Genomic DNA, 16,838 nt, shown 5'->3' on the forward strand with positions numbered 1-16,838 from the left:
TTAAAATTGTTCTCATGGGGGAGGTGAAGTGAGGGTGGCTGGAGAACGAGGCTTTCCTCCAAGGGAACATGTAAAAAGAGGGAAGGGTCTCTAAACTGAGAGGGTCTTTTACAATAGAGACTCTTCCCTCTTTTTATATGCTCCCTTGGAGGAAAGCTTCCAGTTATTTGTTTTTTTGGTTAGAGAATTTCCTTGTTATCCTAATAACAGCTTATTGAGATATAGGGCCTTATTTTCTAGAGTACCTTGAAGGTATTGAGTACTAAACTGACTTCTCTAGCTACCTGCATTTTTTGCCTAACTTAGTAGTGAATCTTTGTAAAAACTAATAATATCAGTCCTTAGAAGTAACTGTGGTGGTTGATGTACCAACAGGGAGAAATTCAGCTGGAGTTTACCTTATGAGGTCTTGTTATTATCAATTTTCGCCTAACTGAAAATGTCCCTAAAATTATTTGTGTACATTAAATTGAATGATAGAGAGTTGAATTAAAGAGAATTGAATTAGAAATTAATTCTAATATAAGTAATTATCGGGAGCAATTAATCTTAACTGTAGGTTTGCCAAGGTAGGTGACATGTTCTGCTTGGTAAGTTTAGTATGGAGCCAGAGAGATGCATCAAACAGAAACTTTATATATAACATGTAGTTTCACTTCCAAAAGTATCCATTTAGACTTGAGACAAATGTGTCAAGTAGTAATTGTAAAGTACTTGGATAATTTAGTATTGGGTATCAGCAACTTGGGTAAGTAGACCAATGTATCATGAAATGGGATCTCAGGTCTCTAGAGTCAGCTGACTTGTGCAGTCTGTTGAGCATAAGCTAGAGGCTTATGCTGTAGTTCTTATGTTTCTAAAACAATTAATAAAATAAAGTACTATTGTTTATATTAATGGTGATTAATATAAACAATAGTACTTTATTTTATGTATGTAAATTTTGCATACAGATTTTAAAAATTGACAGCACTATACCTTTTAAAATAAATTATTTAAAAATTATGTTATTGCTCATTTTGCTTGTTATAATAGGCTGATGGGAGGAGTACTTCTTTGTAGGTGTGCTCAGATTTCTTTAGCTGTTACAGCTTGCCAACTAATAAAAAACTCACTTATCGAATACATTCTATGATGCCTGGAATTGTTGTAAATGCTTTACCTATGTCTTATTTCATCCTCACAATAATCTGGTTTGATGTAATCTTCATTTTATAGTTTAGGAAATGGAGCCACAGAGAGGTTAAGTGTATTCATCCATTTATTCACTATGTTTTGAATATATACTATGTGTCAGCCATTGTTCTAGGTGCTATGAATATAGCATCAGCAAAAACATTAAAACAAAGCAGAACAACAACATATTTTACTGTTAGGGAGTTGTGAAGGAATCTCCCCAAACTTGCACAAGTCCTAAGGACAGAGCTAAGATTTTGACCTAGGAAGCCTGACCACCAAGCCATGGGGACGTCACTTTCATTTTTATGTCCATGCTTTCCCTTCTTTCTTACCAAGTCTAAGGCGTTTACATTCCTTCTTTTCAGCATTTTAATATTTTCTTACCTGCTTCTTTTCTTTCCCCATATTCCTTCTTTTAAATTTACCTTTCATATCATATTCGCATTCATGTACATCGAGGTTATCATTCCTACACTTCAGGAACACTTTTCTTTGTGTTGTTTTGCTTTATGTTTGTGCCCTTTATTTTTACTTCCTCTCTCTCCCTCCTCCCCTTCTTCTTTTACTTCGTTTCCTTTTCACTTTCCTTTCCTCTATTCCCCCACCTTCCTTCCTCGCCAGAGTGGACGCCAGTATTCAGAGGCAAAGAAGGGCTGAGGGAATGAGCTGATGAGAAGAGAGACACAGGGAAAAGAAGAATGGCGGACTCACTAATGATTAGGGGAAGGATGGACTGTGTGCCCAGGGAGAGAGGGAGAGTGATGGGTCAGCTGGAGCTGAGGAGCCGAATCGGAACAGCAGGAGAGCAGCGGAGCCAACCCAGAAAGCAAGTGACAGCAGACCCCAAGTCTCCTCAGAGGGAACTCATTGGGAAAGGGGGCAGATTAACTTATACAGATAGAAAGAACATAGTGGAGTCTGAGCAAGTGGGTATTACTCCCTCCCAAATAGAATATGACTACTAATTTGATGGTTGAAACTGTCTAAGCATTGCAGTCATAGTATTTGTGTCTCTAGAACATTGTACAGCTAACTAAAATAAGTAAAGAGAGGTAGCAAGACATGGACTAGAAAATGCAGGTGATTTAAAGTGACATTATTTCTAATCTCCTAATTAGGGCTAAATATTTTAGATAAAATTAGCACTTATCTTTTAGCTGTCTGCTTAGAGGAGGCCAAGGTGCAACTTTCTTCTGTCGTCCCAAATGTGGGTTCATCTTACACCAGCCACCTTCACACCAGCTGCAGAAGTTTGAGCCCAACGACAGAGTTGCACACCTAAGGCACACCAGTGGGGCCCTACCATCAGGCCCCCGGGTCTGAATCCAAAAAAGGTTGGTCATGACCTTGCCAAAGCAGCTGGTGATTGGAAGGGTCTGAGGATCACGGTGAAACTGACCCTTCAGAACAGACAGGCCCTGATCATCAAAGCCCTCAAAGAACCACACACAGACAGAAAGGAGCAAAAACACATTAAGCACAGTGGAAATATCACTTTTGATGAGATCGTCAGCATTGCCTGACAGATGCGGCACTGATCTTTAACTAGAGAACTCTCTGGAACCGTTAAAGAGATCCTGGGGACCACCTAGTGTGTGGGCTGCAGTGTTGATGGCCGCCACCCTCCGGACATCAACAGTGGTACAGTGGCATGCCCAGCTAGTTAAGAACTATAGAGAAAAACATTGCAATTAAAGATCTTTTGACAACCAAAAAAAAAAAAATGAGCACAAACGGTGGTTGAATTGGAAGTAATTTGGTCTTGTTTTATAACATTTTTTTAAATGCATGTGTTAATGTTTTCATCCATCTTCTGACTGTGTGCCATGCACAGACAATGTGTAAATGCCCTATGTAGGCACTTGGAACTTAGTTGGGCAGACAAATGACAACTTCTAAAGTTGTCTAAGGAATATAAACTAAGTAGAAACCTACTAATTATTGCCTTTTGGGTGAGGTAGTCCAGTAGAATCCAAATGAAAAATCGGACTGGGACAGGAGTTCAGAACAGCCTCGTTAGGCAGGGAGGATAGCGGGCGTGGAGGCGGGGCAAGAGCAGGAAGGACTAAGTGTGGAGAAGCAGCCCAGTGAGTGCTGGGGGTTTGGTGAGTGGCAGAAGATGAATTTACAGAGTGGGCTGGAGAGTGGAGAATGCCTGCTGCCTGTACTTTAATTTCTTCTGTTTTGGTTTTTATTTTATGCCTTAAAAACCTTTTAAATGAAGTAAGATTTTAAAATAATTAGTGTCAAAATGTTTAGTTCTGGAAGAGTATGCCCTCTGGATATATTAAGGATTCATATTGGCATTAACATTTTGCACACTAGAAATTTTAATTTCAAAATTTACTCATTGTTCGTTTTCTAAATCAAGTTGTGTCATTTCCATTTTATTTTTCTAATTACAATTAATGCTGCTGTGAACATTCCTGTCCATCTTTTAGTGCATTTACATATGTATTTTTGTTGGATAAATCTCTAGGGTATTCAGAATAGCTTGTTATTTGGTTAGTTTATACATTGTTTGTTTTGGGGTCGTTCGTATTGGTATTAAGATTTTGAGAAACCTTTTCTTCGAAAAGGTAGATAATACTTCCAAGGGAAACATTTTGTAGGGAATAACAAGATGATAAATAAACTAAGAATTTTATAGTGTATTGTGTGGACACTGTTTCTGTAGTTGGACTATCTAAATGTTATTTGCAATGTTGAAGTGACATTTTTGAAGATTAGCTTAACATCTGTTTTGAAATTAATAATTTTTTATTTCTCTAAACAGAGCATTGCCATCAGATATTAGTATGAGATTATATTCTTTAACTCTACAGCTCTTAAGTATAGTTTTATTTTCCCTATAAATTTGTTTGGGGTTATGTGAGCTGAACTGTTGTCTAAAGGAGAAAAGATAAAGAGAGTCAGAAGCTGTTTGAGGAAACTCCAAGAAATAAAAATCTTGAGGCAGACAATCAGGAATTAGTTTAAATCAATATGTTATTTACCCCAAAGTTGTCAGCTTTTAGTTTAAAATCCTTTTTATGAAGAAAGTTGTCCTCATGCCCTATCATAGTGGAATCTTCTGATTTAGTGTAAGATGAAGATATTAATTAGGTTTTCTGTTTTCAAGGTAATAATCTTTAGGAATTATTGTAGTATGCAACCAGAAAATAATTTTCTTTGTTATATCAAAAGAAAACTCTCACAGCTTTATAGCATAGTAATTGCCAAAATATAGGAGCTAGTGATGGTAAAGGAGAGCCCTTATTAATCATAATCTTAGTTTGTCTAGGAAAAAAAGGTTATATTTTCCAAGGATTATGTTCACTCTAAAACTGAAAGACACAAAATTAAGGAATGAAGTTGTATTTTTCAGTAGATTTTAATGGTATGTGTTGGGCATTTGTTCTACGGCTTATGATTTCTGGGGTAGAAGCATAAACAAGAAGGCACCATTGTTGTACCCACATATTTTATAACCTAAAATAGAACTAAGACATTTGCATATGTGGATTATTCTGAGGCAAGCATTTAGAACTAATTGATTCAGTGGTATATTCTAGAATTCTGCTTACGCAGTGCAATAGTGAAGGACTGGGTGAATTCAGTGTGGTGACGAGAGAGCCCAGTTCTGTAAGATGACACACTGAGACAGCCACTTTCACAGGTGAGCAACGTTTTGTCCTGTCTGGATTGGAGGAGTTTCCCCTCTTAGTGTAACCTGCAAGCTGAGCGGCCCAAGTAAAACTGAAGATACAGAGAAGCAGAGGCCAATAAACAGAGCCGGGTGAATGAAAAACACTCATTCTTCTACACTCGGGTAAAAAAAGCTAGTCATATGACTAAAAGTTAATAATGCTGCCCTAGTTTGTCATTACCAGTGATAAATGTGGAAAATGAAAGGGTTTTTTTGTATTCATCATAACAAAAGGATGGATTTTGTCCTATTTGTGGTCTGTTGGAAAGTTTTATGTTTGATTGTCTTTGATCACTGTAGTATATTTTGGTATTCATAACTGGTTTTTCTTTGCTCCTAAAAGTACAGAAAGTTTTAAATGTAATATTTCGTGTGTATGAAGGACAGGTTATGTAATAAACTTGATTGGTCATGCATCTGTACTTCTTTCTGAATAGTATATTAGCTGAACTGTTTTTCCTTCTTCAGCTTATATTGTCTTTATATCTTAAGATTGAGGCAGTTTTTTCATGTCCAATTTATTGTTAGAAAATACCGTATATAAACTGAATCTTTCTCATCTTTAGAAGTTTCTTTTTTTAAAAATTTTTTGCTCCAGTTATTTTAATTTGTTTAGACTTCATTTAGTGCCTACTGTGTATTTGTCATTGGTCTAGGTCCTCTGAGAATACAAAGGTGAACAGCACGATTTTTGCTCTTGAACTAACAGAAGACAGGTTAATAATGAGTGTATATGCTAAATATGTTCTATTCAGTGTTCTACAACTAACGTGTGAATTATTTGTATATGTGTTGGCATTTTAGTTCACCATCTAGTTGGTTATTTAATGGATGGATGCTAGCTTTACTTGGAGTTATGAGTAGGTAGCAAAATAAAATTATTGAAAAAAAATGTGTAAGGCTGATAGTCTGCAGGGTTAATCTTCATGGTTTTTAAGACCTCTTCGAGTGTTAAGAGCTTCTCTTGAGACAGTTAAGTAAATAATGAAGTTTGTGTAACTTAGACATGAAGTGCTAACTAACATTAGCATAGTCTAATGTACCAATGTTGAACTGCAGCCAAATCATTGCCCTGCTACATACAAAAATAAGGGAGTACTTCATGTATCTTTAGTAGATTGAATTTCCAGGTACAATACTTAGAGACATGATACTTTTTATCTGTTGGGGCCCTTGCCTTTAACATTTAAAAGTCAAAATGCAGTATTGGACCTGCCAGTCTTTTGAGAACTCCGCTAACAAGAATTGCTTGCTCTTAGGTGATACTTCATAGTTAAGTAAGTTTTATTGTAAACTTAATATACTCATTCCATTGTATTGAAAATACATTATGACAGTATTGTACTATAAATATTGCATTACTATAAATATTTAATTATCAAATTAAAAAGCCTTTAAAACCAAAGAAAATTAGACTTGTTTAGAGCAGAGATCAATAGTGTGGTAGGTGTCTTCCCAAAATTCTTGTCCACCTAGAACCTCAATGTGATCTTAGGGTCTTTGTAGATGTAATTAGTTAAGTTAAGGTTAGGCCCTAATTCCAAAGACTAGTGTCTTCATAAGATACAGAAAGATATGGAGAAGAAGGTGATATGAAGACATGAGAAAAAAAAATCAGGAAAATGTTGAAAAGGCTCTTAAAGTGTGATCTGAAGTTATTCACAGGAAAAATGAGACTGCCATTTCTGAGATGTAACAGATGGCGAAGACAGTGAACTGACAAGTGAGGGTTGATTTGATGAAATTTTTCAAATGTGTTTTCATTGCCAAATATAAAGTTAATAAGGGGAGGCCACACCAGCTAACCATATATGGCTCCGGGAACTGAGCTGAAGGAGCTCAGAAAGCAGGGAAGGGTTATGGTGCCTATGAATGCAAAGTTATAATAAAACTCACATTTGAAAAAAAATACCTTCTCTAAATATACACAACCAAAGAAGAGACATGAGCATAAGATATTCGGATACTAAGAAGTAATACTTATGATGGGATATTATAAATATTGCTTTATAGAGAACTTAAAGATGCCTGAGAAATGCTAGTTCCTTATGAGGACCAGAGATGAGGGATGAAGGGGAACCTGCCCTCTGGTTCATTCCCAGTTGCCTCCCTCATCTCCTCCCCAACTTGATTTACTTACTTCTTTGGTCAAGGTTAATCAACTAAATGCTGGTGATCCATCAGGTCACAACGACATTGTTAATCTAATACTGTAAGTCGGTGTGTCTCAAATTGTGGTCCTCAGACCAGCAGCATTAGCAAAATCTTGGGCCCTCACTCAGAATTCCTGAATCAGAAAATTCTGGGGGGGAGAGCTCTGCAGTCTGTATTTAGCAAGCCTTCCGTGTGATGTCGTTGCATGCTAAAGTTTGAGGCCCTCTGCTGTAACTTATCTTCGTTCAGCGTTTCCTTTAAGCATTTTAATTTATTATAGTTTGTTGTGTATTGTATGCAATGTCCAGTGATGCTAACCATCTTTATTACTTTGATTTTTCAAATTTGTTAAGTTCATGGCTAATATTACTGTTATAATATATATAACTATAATATTTATTAGTTATATTAGCAATAATTTTATTGTTTAGCTATTAGCAATAGTTTATTGCTTTGGTGGATTTTTCCCCCTTTTAAATTACTTTGGCCTGTGTTTACAAAATCTGTACGGTATGAAGGGGTAGCTCACATTTTCCAGGTACTGTTTTAATGAATATTATAAGGGAAATTGTAAGCTCTAGTGGTATTCAAGAATTTAGAGATTAGAGAAAGGTTTAGAGCATGACATTTCTCAAGGATAAGAGTCTACAGCAATTTGGGAGATATAAATAAACCTAATCAAATTGAGTAGTTGTCAATAAGAGGGATGATTTGCTGGGAAGTTGACTATATATATTTTGATACGATGCCTAAATTAACCGTCCCCAGATCTGTTTAGCAGCTGGTTGTCATTACCATTAGCTAAAAGCAACTAGTTTTAAGTCTGTTTCAAAGGTCCTGCCAGCATGCCTTGCCGAGCTCTGAGACAGAGTTCTCAGGTCTGTAGACCTTGTTATAGGGTTCTTTAAATCCTTCTGCCAGCTTTTGAAATGACCCTAGGCAGGTAATTTAATTCAGTCTTCCTGTCATTGGAGGTAGTCAAGAAGGATTTAAGGATTTATATGCAATAAATAAGAAACATCCTTTAGAGTTTTATCTGCATAAGCTCTAAAGATAGAGGAGGTGAGTTGAGAGTTGAGTATTTTCACTCATTCTTGACAATTTTCAGCTCCAGAGATTTGGTAAATTCTTTTATTAACTTCTGTGTAGCATGCAAACTTTCTTAGTTTTTTGGTGCCATAACATCATGAATACTTTTATTCTCTAAAATTGTGGAAATTGTGATTGTTTAGCATGTTGTTCTTATTCTTGTTTTTTTACTATTTCGGGTTACAGTAGACCTTCACAAAGCCCTGTAAGTACTTTTATAGATTATTTTAGGGAAATGTAGACTATTAATGTTTTACTGTGTTCAGGTAAATAGAACTAAGTGAAACTAACATAGTAAATAGTTGTAATAGTTATTGCCCCAAAACTTCATGGCTTAAAACATCACACATTTATAGTTTAAGTCAAGAATTCAAGAGTAGCTTAGCTGGGTGGTTCTGGCTGGAGACTGTCATGAAGTTTGCAGTCAAGATGGCCAAGGGGCCAGTTCTCTGGGCTTGACAGGAGCTGGAGCGTTTGCACGATGTGGCTGCTGAAGAGAGGCCTCAGTTCCTTGCTGGAGGTTTGCAGAAGGATTCAGTTCCTTATTGGCCTTTTCGTAGGATTCCCAGACTGTCCGTGTCACCTGGCAGCCAGCTTCCCCAGAGGGAGTGATGCTAAGAGGGAGCAAGGAGGAAGCTACAGATGCCTTTTTCCACATGGTTTCAGAAGTCCCAAGCAGCCATCAAGTCTGCCACATTTTATTTGTTAGAAGCAAGTCACTAAGTCCACATGTAGGGGGCGTAGAATTAGGCTCCACCTTTTGGAGGGAAGAATTGAAAGGAATTTGTGGACATATTTTTAAACCCCTACAATGATAGACATTAAGATATATTTAGCAAAGACATGTAATTGGCAGCGACCAAATTTGTACTTATTTATGTTTTTTAGTGGTATTCTAGTTAAAACAGTTGTTTCTGCTGCTATATATATATGTTCCTTAAAATTCTCATGTTCTCCAGAATTGTAAATTAAGAATAAAAGGGTTTATGAGAAGATGGAGTTGAGGAAAGGCAGGACTCCAACTCCATGCATCTTCATAGCCAAAATACTAACAAAAATAATATTGGGTACGTGAGGAGATAACCTGGACAGCCTAGGCAGGCAGCTTGGTGGGGCTGGGAGTTGAGTTGCCTGAGGGAATATTAAAAATGCCAGATAAAAGAGGAGAGGGGTTGCTAGTTTATGGGTATTGAAACAGTGCATTTACTATGAGCTTTCTCCTTTCTTTTTTTGAAAGTTACAGTTCTGCTCCCGTTATTCTAACTCCCCCTGCCTGGAGTTAGCCCTTATGAACCAACACAGCTGGCATGTGGTACTGACATCATTCATCTATTCATGATCATATGTGAGCTAATCGGTATTAATAAAGCATATGGTAGCAGAACAAACTGTAGTTTCCCTTAAATAAATATTTCTCTTCTAGTCACGTTTATTAATTTATTTAATAACATTTTCTTCTGATAGATAAGACAAAAGTAGACTTCAATTTCAAAAGCTCCTGATCAAAATTCTAAGCTAACGACATGCAAATTAGTGATTATTTTCTATATTCTCTCTCTGCACCCCCCCCCAATTTTAATTCTGTCATCTCATAAAATGCCATTTAAGCGTAGACTTCAAAGTGCAGAAGAGAAGAGAAGAAAAAAGAAATGAGCAATACCTAGATTCTTATTTCAAAAGATGGAGGGGTTTTTCTGAGCATCATAACAATTGCTGCCCTTGGATCCAGAGCCGTGCTGACAGAGGGCTCGTCAAAACAGACTGCTGGGCTGCACACCCACAGTTCCAGGTCCGCAGTTCCTGGACGAGACCTGAGAGTGTGCCCTTCTAATATGTTTCCAGGGGACCCTGCTCCTCCTGGTCCTGGGACCCCACTTGTAGACCCACCAAGTCTGAAGTAATAACCTGCCCTACTCCCAGTCGAGTCAACAAAGAAGGCTTTTTATTGAGAATTCTCAGTCAGGATTTTTTTCCGTGAGAATAGCTATACTCAGTTCTCTTAGTTATTTATGTCTGCTAAGGATAAAGTTCTTATATTTGTGGCAGAGTTAGAGATATTAATGAACTATGTATTATTGCTCTATTTACATTTGGTCTCAAAAGATAGTGTAGTGACACCCAACTTAACCAGAAGCAAATTATTCAGAAGCCTGAGCTACTTAGATTAATACTTATAAGTATGGAAGTCAAGAAAGACCTCTGAGTGGAGGGAAAGGCCACAGAGTTCAGTCCTTTACTTTGAAAAAGGGTTGAGAGCTAACTTTAGGCCTGTCGTTTTAGGGTTGAAAGTAAAGTAAGGCAGCAAATTCGAAATTTCTTTTATACTTATTACAGTCAATAATTGGAAAAGAATAGCAGAGGAACTGTGTTAATACTGAAGTTTGGAGCCATATTTGGACAAGGGCAGATAGCTCTTCCAGTCCACTGGTCCAGCAAGGCTTCTCTGAATTTCTGAATATAGTAATACATTGATACCAAACTTTAAATAAAAAAAATAGGTGAATAGTAGGTGTTAGAAAGAGTTACATTTAAAAATCTGGCCCTTTGTTCCAGCCAAGATGGAGTAACAGGGACTGCATTTGTTCTCTGAAATAACTGAAAAGCAGATGAAATATGTAAAACAGCTTTCAGACATTAGGCATCAGATAGCACAGGCTGCAGAACCCCACAATAAATGCACTCATGAAGAGAGGGGAAACAAATGAGAAGAATCCTACAGATGAACCACTCGGCTGACGGGAGAGTTCCAGGCTGCAGTTGCAGAGAGGAGGAGCACCGACAGGAGCCTGGGATGCACCCTGAGCCCAGGAGACGGGGCTGGGAGTCCGTGGAGGCTAGGCAGCTTTAGTTTACTGAGCAGAGTGCTGGAGAGAAAAAGAGTTGCTCAGAGAGAGCCCTGCAGATGTTCAAGGAGTCTTCAGTGAGCTTTCAGCCGAGCTGTAATCAGTGCCCGTATGTGAGGGAACTATCCAAGGCGGGGCGAAGAAAACCGCAGAAAAGGAGCAGAGGGAACAAACCTTGAAGCTCACACAGGCCCTGGAATAGTTCATGTTCCACCAGCCAGAGTAGGAAATCTGGTATTTACAGGATATCAGAACACTCAGCAATATTACTGTTAGCTTGAGACTTACAGCTGCTCTGGTCTTACATATGACACATCTTAGAAAGCAAGCCTCGTAAGAGCTGAGCCGTATCCAGCTAACTTAACTGTGTTCCAGAACAAAACTCCATAATACTTATGGAAATAAAAACATCCAGCACTTAACAAATTCATGATGACTAGCATCCAAACAAAAATTACCAGGTGTGTAAAGAAGCAGGAAAATATGACCCATAATAAGGAAAAAACTCAATGATACCCATGATACAGTTAGTTGACAAGGACATTTAAACCGATTATAGTTATACTTCATATATTCATATATTTTTAATTTACAATTCATAGATTAAGGAAAGACATGTCAGATACATAGTTATGTGTGCAGTGTGTGCGGTGTGCGTGTGTGCACTTTTAGAGATGAAAAGTACACTGGATGGAATTAACAATAGATTAAATCCTACAAAATAAAAGATTAGTGAACCTGAAACCACAATATACCAGAATTTGTGGAATGCAGCTAAAACGGTGCTTAGAAGGAAGTTTGTATAGCACTTAAGTGCCTGTTAGAAAAAAGTAAAGCTTCAAATCAGTGACTGCAATTTCCACCTTGAGAAAGTAGGAAAAAGAGCATAAATTAACCTCAAAATTAGTAAAAGAAGCAATAATGATAAGGACAGAAATAAATGAAACCATATACAGAAAAACAATAGAGAATAAAATCGAAATGTGGTGTTTTGAGAAGCTTAATAAAATTGGTAAGCCTCTAACCAGACTGATCAAGAAAAAGATGGAAGAATCAGATTACCCGTATCAGGTATGAGAAAGGTGATAGCACTGTAGAGTCTACAGATATTAAAAAGGGTAATAAGGAAATATGTGAACAACTTTATGCCAACTGTATGACAACCTACATGAAATGGACAGACTTCTCGAAGATAAAACTACAAAAACTTACTCAAGAAGAAATAGGTAATGGAATAGCCCTAACTCTAGTAAAGAAATTGAAATTATAGTTTAACACCATTCCTCCCTTCCTGCCTCCCTCTTCCCCTCTGACGCACACCCCAAAAACAACCCAGAAAAAAGACAAGACTCCAAGTCCAGATGGCTTCACTGGCGAATCCTACCAAATGTTTAAGGAACAAATAATACCACTTTCATCCAAACTCTTCCAGAAAAGAGGAAAGAATACTTCAGCTCAGTCTATGAGACCAGCCTTATCCTGATACCAAAGCCAGAAAAAGACATGGAAAGAGAAAAGCATAATCTGAAATCCCTCATGAATATAAATGTAATAATTATTCACAGAGTTTTAGCAAATTGAATCCAGTGTATAGAAAAATGACAATAGATCATGACCAAGTGCAATTTATCCTGGAATGCAAAAGTTTAACATTTAAGAACCAGCTGAATTTATCTTGATCATTTCAACAAATAACAGAGTGGCAGTTTGAATAATGTCAGCGTCCCTTTCTGATTAAGAAAGTAAACAATTTAGCAAGTTCGGAATAGAAGGGAACTTCTCAGCTTGACAGAAGGCATCAATGAAAAACATACAATTAATAGTCTTTTTAATGGTGAAAAACTGAATGCTATCCCCCGAAGATTAGGAAAAAGGAAATCGCCCTAAGATTAAGATTGTATAGAAGATTCTAGCTAGTGTAGTGAAGCAAGAAAAAGACTTAATAAAAGGCACCCAAATTGCAATGGAAGAAATAAAACTAATTTTTCACAAAGGAGGACTCGTGCTACCTGATTTCAAGGGTAATTATAAAGAGTCAGTAATCAAGATAGTTTAATATTAGTGGAAGATACACAAATAGATGAGAGGAGCAAGAATACTCAAGAAATTGACCCAGCCAGCGATGGTCAGTAGAGTTTTGATACAGATGCCAGAGCTCTTTAGTGGGAGTGGATGATCTTCGCAACAGATACTTCTAGAATAATTTAGATGGCTGTTTGTCAGAAATATAAACAAAACCCTCTATTTCTTGTTATGTATAAAAATTAACTTGAATTTAATTGTAGACCTAAATGCAACAATTAAAACCATAAAATTTCTAGAAGAAAACAGAAAATCTAGTGACCTCAAGTTTATCAGAGTCCTTAAATACAACACAAAAAGCGTTAATTATAAGAGATAAATCAAATAATTGGATTTTATTAAAATTGAAATTTTGCTTTCCCAAAGTACTGTCAATAAAATTAAAAAGCAAGCCTGACTGGGGGAAAATATTTGCAAGTTATGTATCTGACAAAGGAGTTGTATTCAGAATATAGGAGGAACTCAATCCAATTAAAGCTGAACAGAAGACTTGAATTGGTCACCTCAGCAAAGAAGATCTGCGTATCACAGATAAGCTCTTGAGATGATGATCAGCATCATTAATCGTTAGGGGAAGGCACATTAAATATAATGAAGTACTACCCCACGCACTCTAGGACAACTAAAGTGTTGACAGGGAGTTGGAACTAGAACTCTCCTGCTGCACTCGTGGTGATGCGGATGTAAAATGCCACAACCCAGCCGTGCCAGTCCTCTGTGTTTACCCAAGAGAAATAACAGCATATGTCCACACATGAACTTGTACACCAATCAATCAAAATAGGCAAAAAATTGGAAACAGTACAAATCTTCACCAGCAGTTGAATGGTTAAACAAACTATGGTATATTCATACAATGGAATACTACTCAGCAGTAAAAAAAATAAAAAAACAAAAAGAACAAACTCTTGGCATACTAAACAACATGGACAAAAAGTGACAAAAAGCAGATCAGCAGTTGCCTGAGAATGGGAGGGACCAGGCGGGGACGAAGGGAGAGGGAGCGACCGCAGCAGGCACAAGGAAACTGTTGGCAGTGCTCAGTGTGCTCATGTCCCGCGACGGAGTTACGGGGGGTGTGGGTCAAGTCAAGTTACCACATGCCAAGTGAGTGAGAGAAAGTTTTTGTCATAAATCACCTGTTGTTACGTTATGTTATAAATCACCTGTTGTTATGTCATGTTATGTTATAAATCACCTGTTGTGGTCAGGTCTCTCTCTCGGCTCAAAATACTTGCTTTTGTTGTCTGTCTTTCCTCCTGGATCATGTAAGAAATTCCTTAAACTTGTAGGGAATTAGAGTAACATTTCTAGACTAAAAATTATAACAACTGATCCAACTTTAAACTGGCAGGCGTTAGTAACTTTAGTGTCGTCAATATTTGTTAGAGCATAGGGCAGTTGGAATTCCTCTGAAGAGAGGAGTTTGAGAATTGGTAGGGAAATCTAAAATAATTCCTTAGGTCATAGAATAAGGAAGTGTAAAGAAGGGTGCACCTGGGTGATTGCCCAGGCACATTTTGCTCCTTCATCTCCTATTTTTTCAGAGCCCAGTTGGTACCCCTCCAGAGCCCTCGGAGTTCCTGGGGTGTGTCTGATCTGCAACACCCAGGGAGAGAACTGCCGAGGGTATTGAAATTCAGTCAGAACAACACAAGGCAGAGTTGATTCAGACTGGGATGTTTAGGGCTTTCCAAGGACAGACTGATCTCATCAGTAGGCTCCAGGGTTATTCAAAAGGCTCCTTGCGAATTTTTCTAACTAGGGAATAAAAAGCCTGTCTCTGTTGACGTCTCCCTACTTTTCACTTATGTATCCCTTCTAGTCTTAGTCCATTCTGTCTGATGATGTTGCTCTGGGCTTTCTCCAGGATTTTTGTGGAGTTGGGAAATTGAAGGGTGTTCCTTATGTATCCCTGTTGTCCTTCGCTTCAGTCTCTAATTACAATGTGACAGGTTAATAAGTATCCTTGAAACCTATTTCTGATGTGGCTGAATAAAACACCTGTTTTTTTGCGCACACACACACATATACAGAGAGAGAGAGAGGCAGAGTCTGTGTGTGTGCGCGCGCGTGTGTGTGAATCAGTAGTTCTATTCAGACGGTAGGCCTTGTCTGACTGTCATTCTGCCAAAGTCATTTCTAGCTGGGAAATGGAGACTTTTCAGATCTTTCCCAGCTCTTTGCCTCTGAGTCTCAGTGTGTCTCTCTCTGTATTCCCGCTGAGAGTCACAAGCACCACAGCACACCATCCTTCATAGATTGGTGTTAAGTTTATCTTTGTGGACTTAGCCTATGGTTATAGAGTAATATTTTCTTATTAGAAAAGTCATTCTTTAATTGTCTCCTTAATAGTAAATATACATTGAATATCTGTAGGAGGAAGAATATCAGCAATTAATTCCATTAAAACTGATAGTTTCATTAAATACTAGATCTTGAATGTTATTATCCTACCTCAGTCTGTTATGTTTTCTTCTCCTACCTCAGTCTGTTGTTTTCTTCTTAGTATATTTAAAATAACTCTAGCCATTTGTAAAAGTCTTATCATATCTTTCTTAGTGTAAAATTAAATTATGAAGGATATAGAAGAAAGTAAAACTTGGGTTATAACAGAGGAATTAAAACGAATTTTCCCTGGGTTTTTCAGGAAGAAGCTGTTCTTCACCTAATATTAAAATATGTGTGTGGAGTAGGTGTGGCAGTTCTTACCATGACTGCATTATCGAAGGTCTCAGATTCCCTCAAGTATAAACTGGATTATTTTCCTATAATTATTCGCTGTTGTCTGGGTAATTTATCTGGTATGCCAGAAAGTAGAAAAGTCCATTTCTTTAATACTTAACCTGTTTACTTGTGTTTGTTTCAGGAAAACCTCACAGCACCGGTAGCTCTGAACGGATTCAGCTCTCAGGAATGTATAATGTCCGTAAAGGCAAAATGCAGTTGCCAGTGAACCGGTGGACCAGACGCCAAGTTATCCTGTGTGGCACCTGCCTAATAGTATCGTCCGTGAAAGACAGCTTGACCGGAAAGATGCATGTTCTGCCACTCATTGGTGGGAAAGTAAGTGTAAAACAAAATATCAGTAGGTTTCCTAGCATCATTAAGGAGCTTGCTTTGAGCCTTTTCTGTGGGTAGGTGGTTTTTGACTCATCTAAGGTCTTGTTCGTTTCCTGTTCTACTCTACCAGTGAGCATTATTGGTTGGTGGACTTGTGGAAAATGACAGTGCCATTAGCTCGTGTGAGGCCCTGATGATCCTTGCTTCACTTACCTGCAGGACTGAAAATAGAACAACTAGAATTTCAATGTTGTATTTTTGGCCGTAGATGATAAGTTATTACTTATGAATAAACATCTTTTGATACCTTGAGCATTTTTTGTTGTATAATATGATGATCCTTAAGTCCATCACCTTAGGATTATTCAGGCATGCTTACTGAAGGTTAGACTCTCTAGCACGAATCTTTGATCCCATTTTGCTATACCTCTCTGTTTAGTTGTGTTTAGTGACCAGAGGGGTTAGCATTTTTAGTTTATCACTAAAGCTAGTCATAGTTTTTGAGCCTGAAGTGCTATTCATTTTGGAGAAAACATGTGATACAGCTGATAGCTATATCTGACATTTACTGGCTGCTTTTATTTGGGCATGTTAACAATTTTTTTCCTATTATCTATGCAATAGAACCAGCTTGCTTGGGGAATGATTTTTTGGGGGGAGGGCAGATTTATTTAACTTCCCAAGTGTTGTTAGGGAGGGGTATAGTTACCATAATTATATGTTAGTATTTCTTGATTTTT

General features: G+C 37.6%; 1 protein-coding gene across 1 annotated transcript in view; it reads left to right on the forward strand.

The window, feature by feature from the left end:
* Positions 1-16,838, forward strand: part of PHLPP1 (PH domain and leucine rich repeat protein phosphatase 1) — a 157,740-nt gene that overhangs the window by 57,182 nt on the left and 83,720 nt on the right. Inside the window, exon 2 of the mRNA XM_036229070.1 lies at positions 15,905-16,101. Coding sequence (XP_036084963.1) covers positions 15,905-16,101 — 197 coding nt within the window. The remainder of the gene's footprint in view (positions 1-15,904; positions 16,102-16,838) is intronic.

Source organism: Rousettus aegyptiacus, unplaced genomic scaffold (assembly GCF_014176215.1).
Source record: "Rousettus aegyptiacus isolate mRouAeg1 unplaced genomic scaffold, mRouAeg1.p scaffold_m13_p_12, whole genome shotgun sequence".
NCBI lineage: Eukaryota > Metazoa > Chordata > Mammalia > Chiroptera > Pteropodidae > Rousettus > Rousettus aegyptiacus.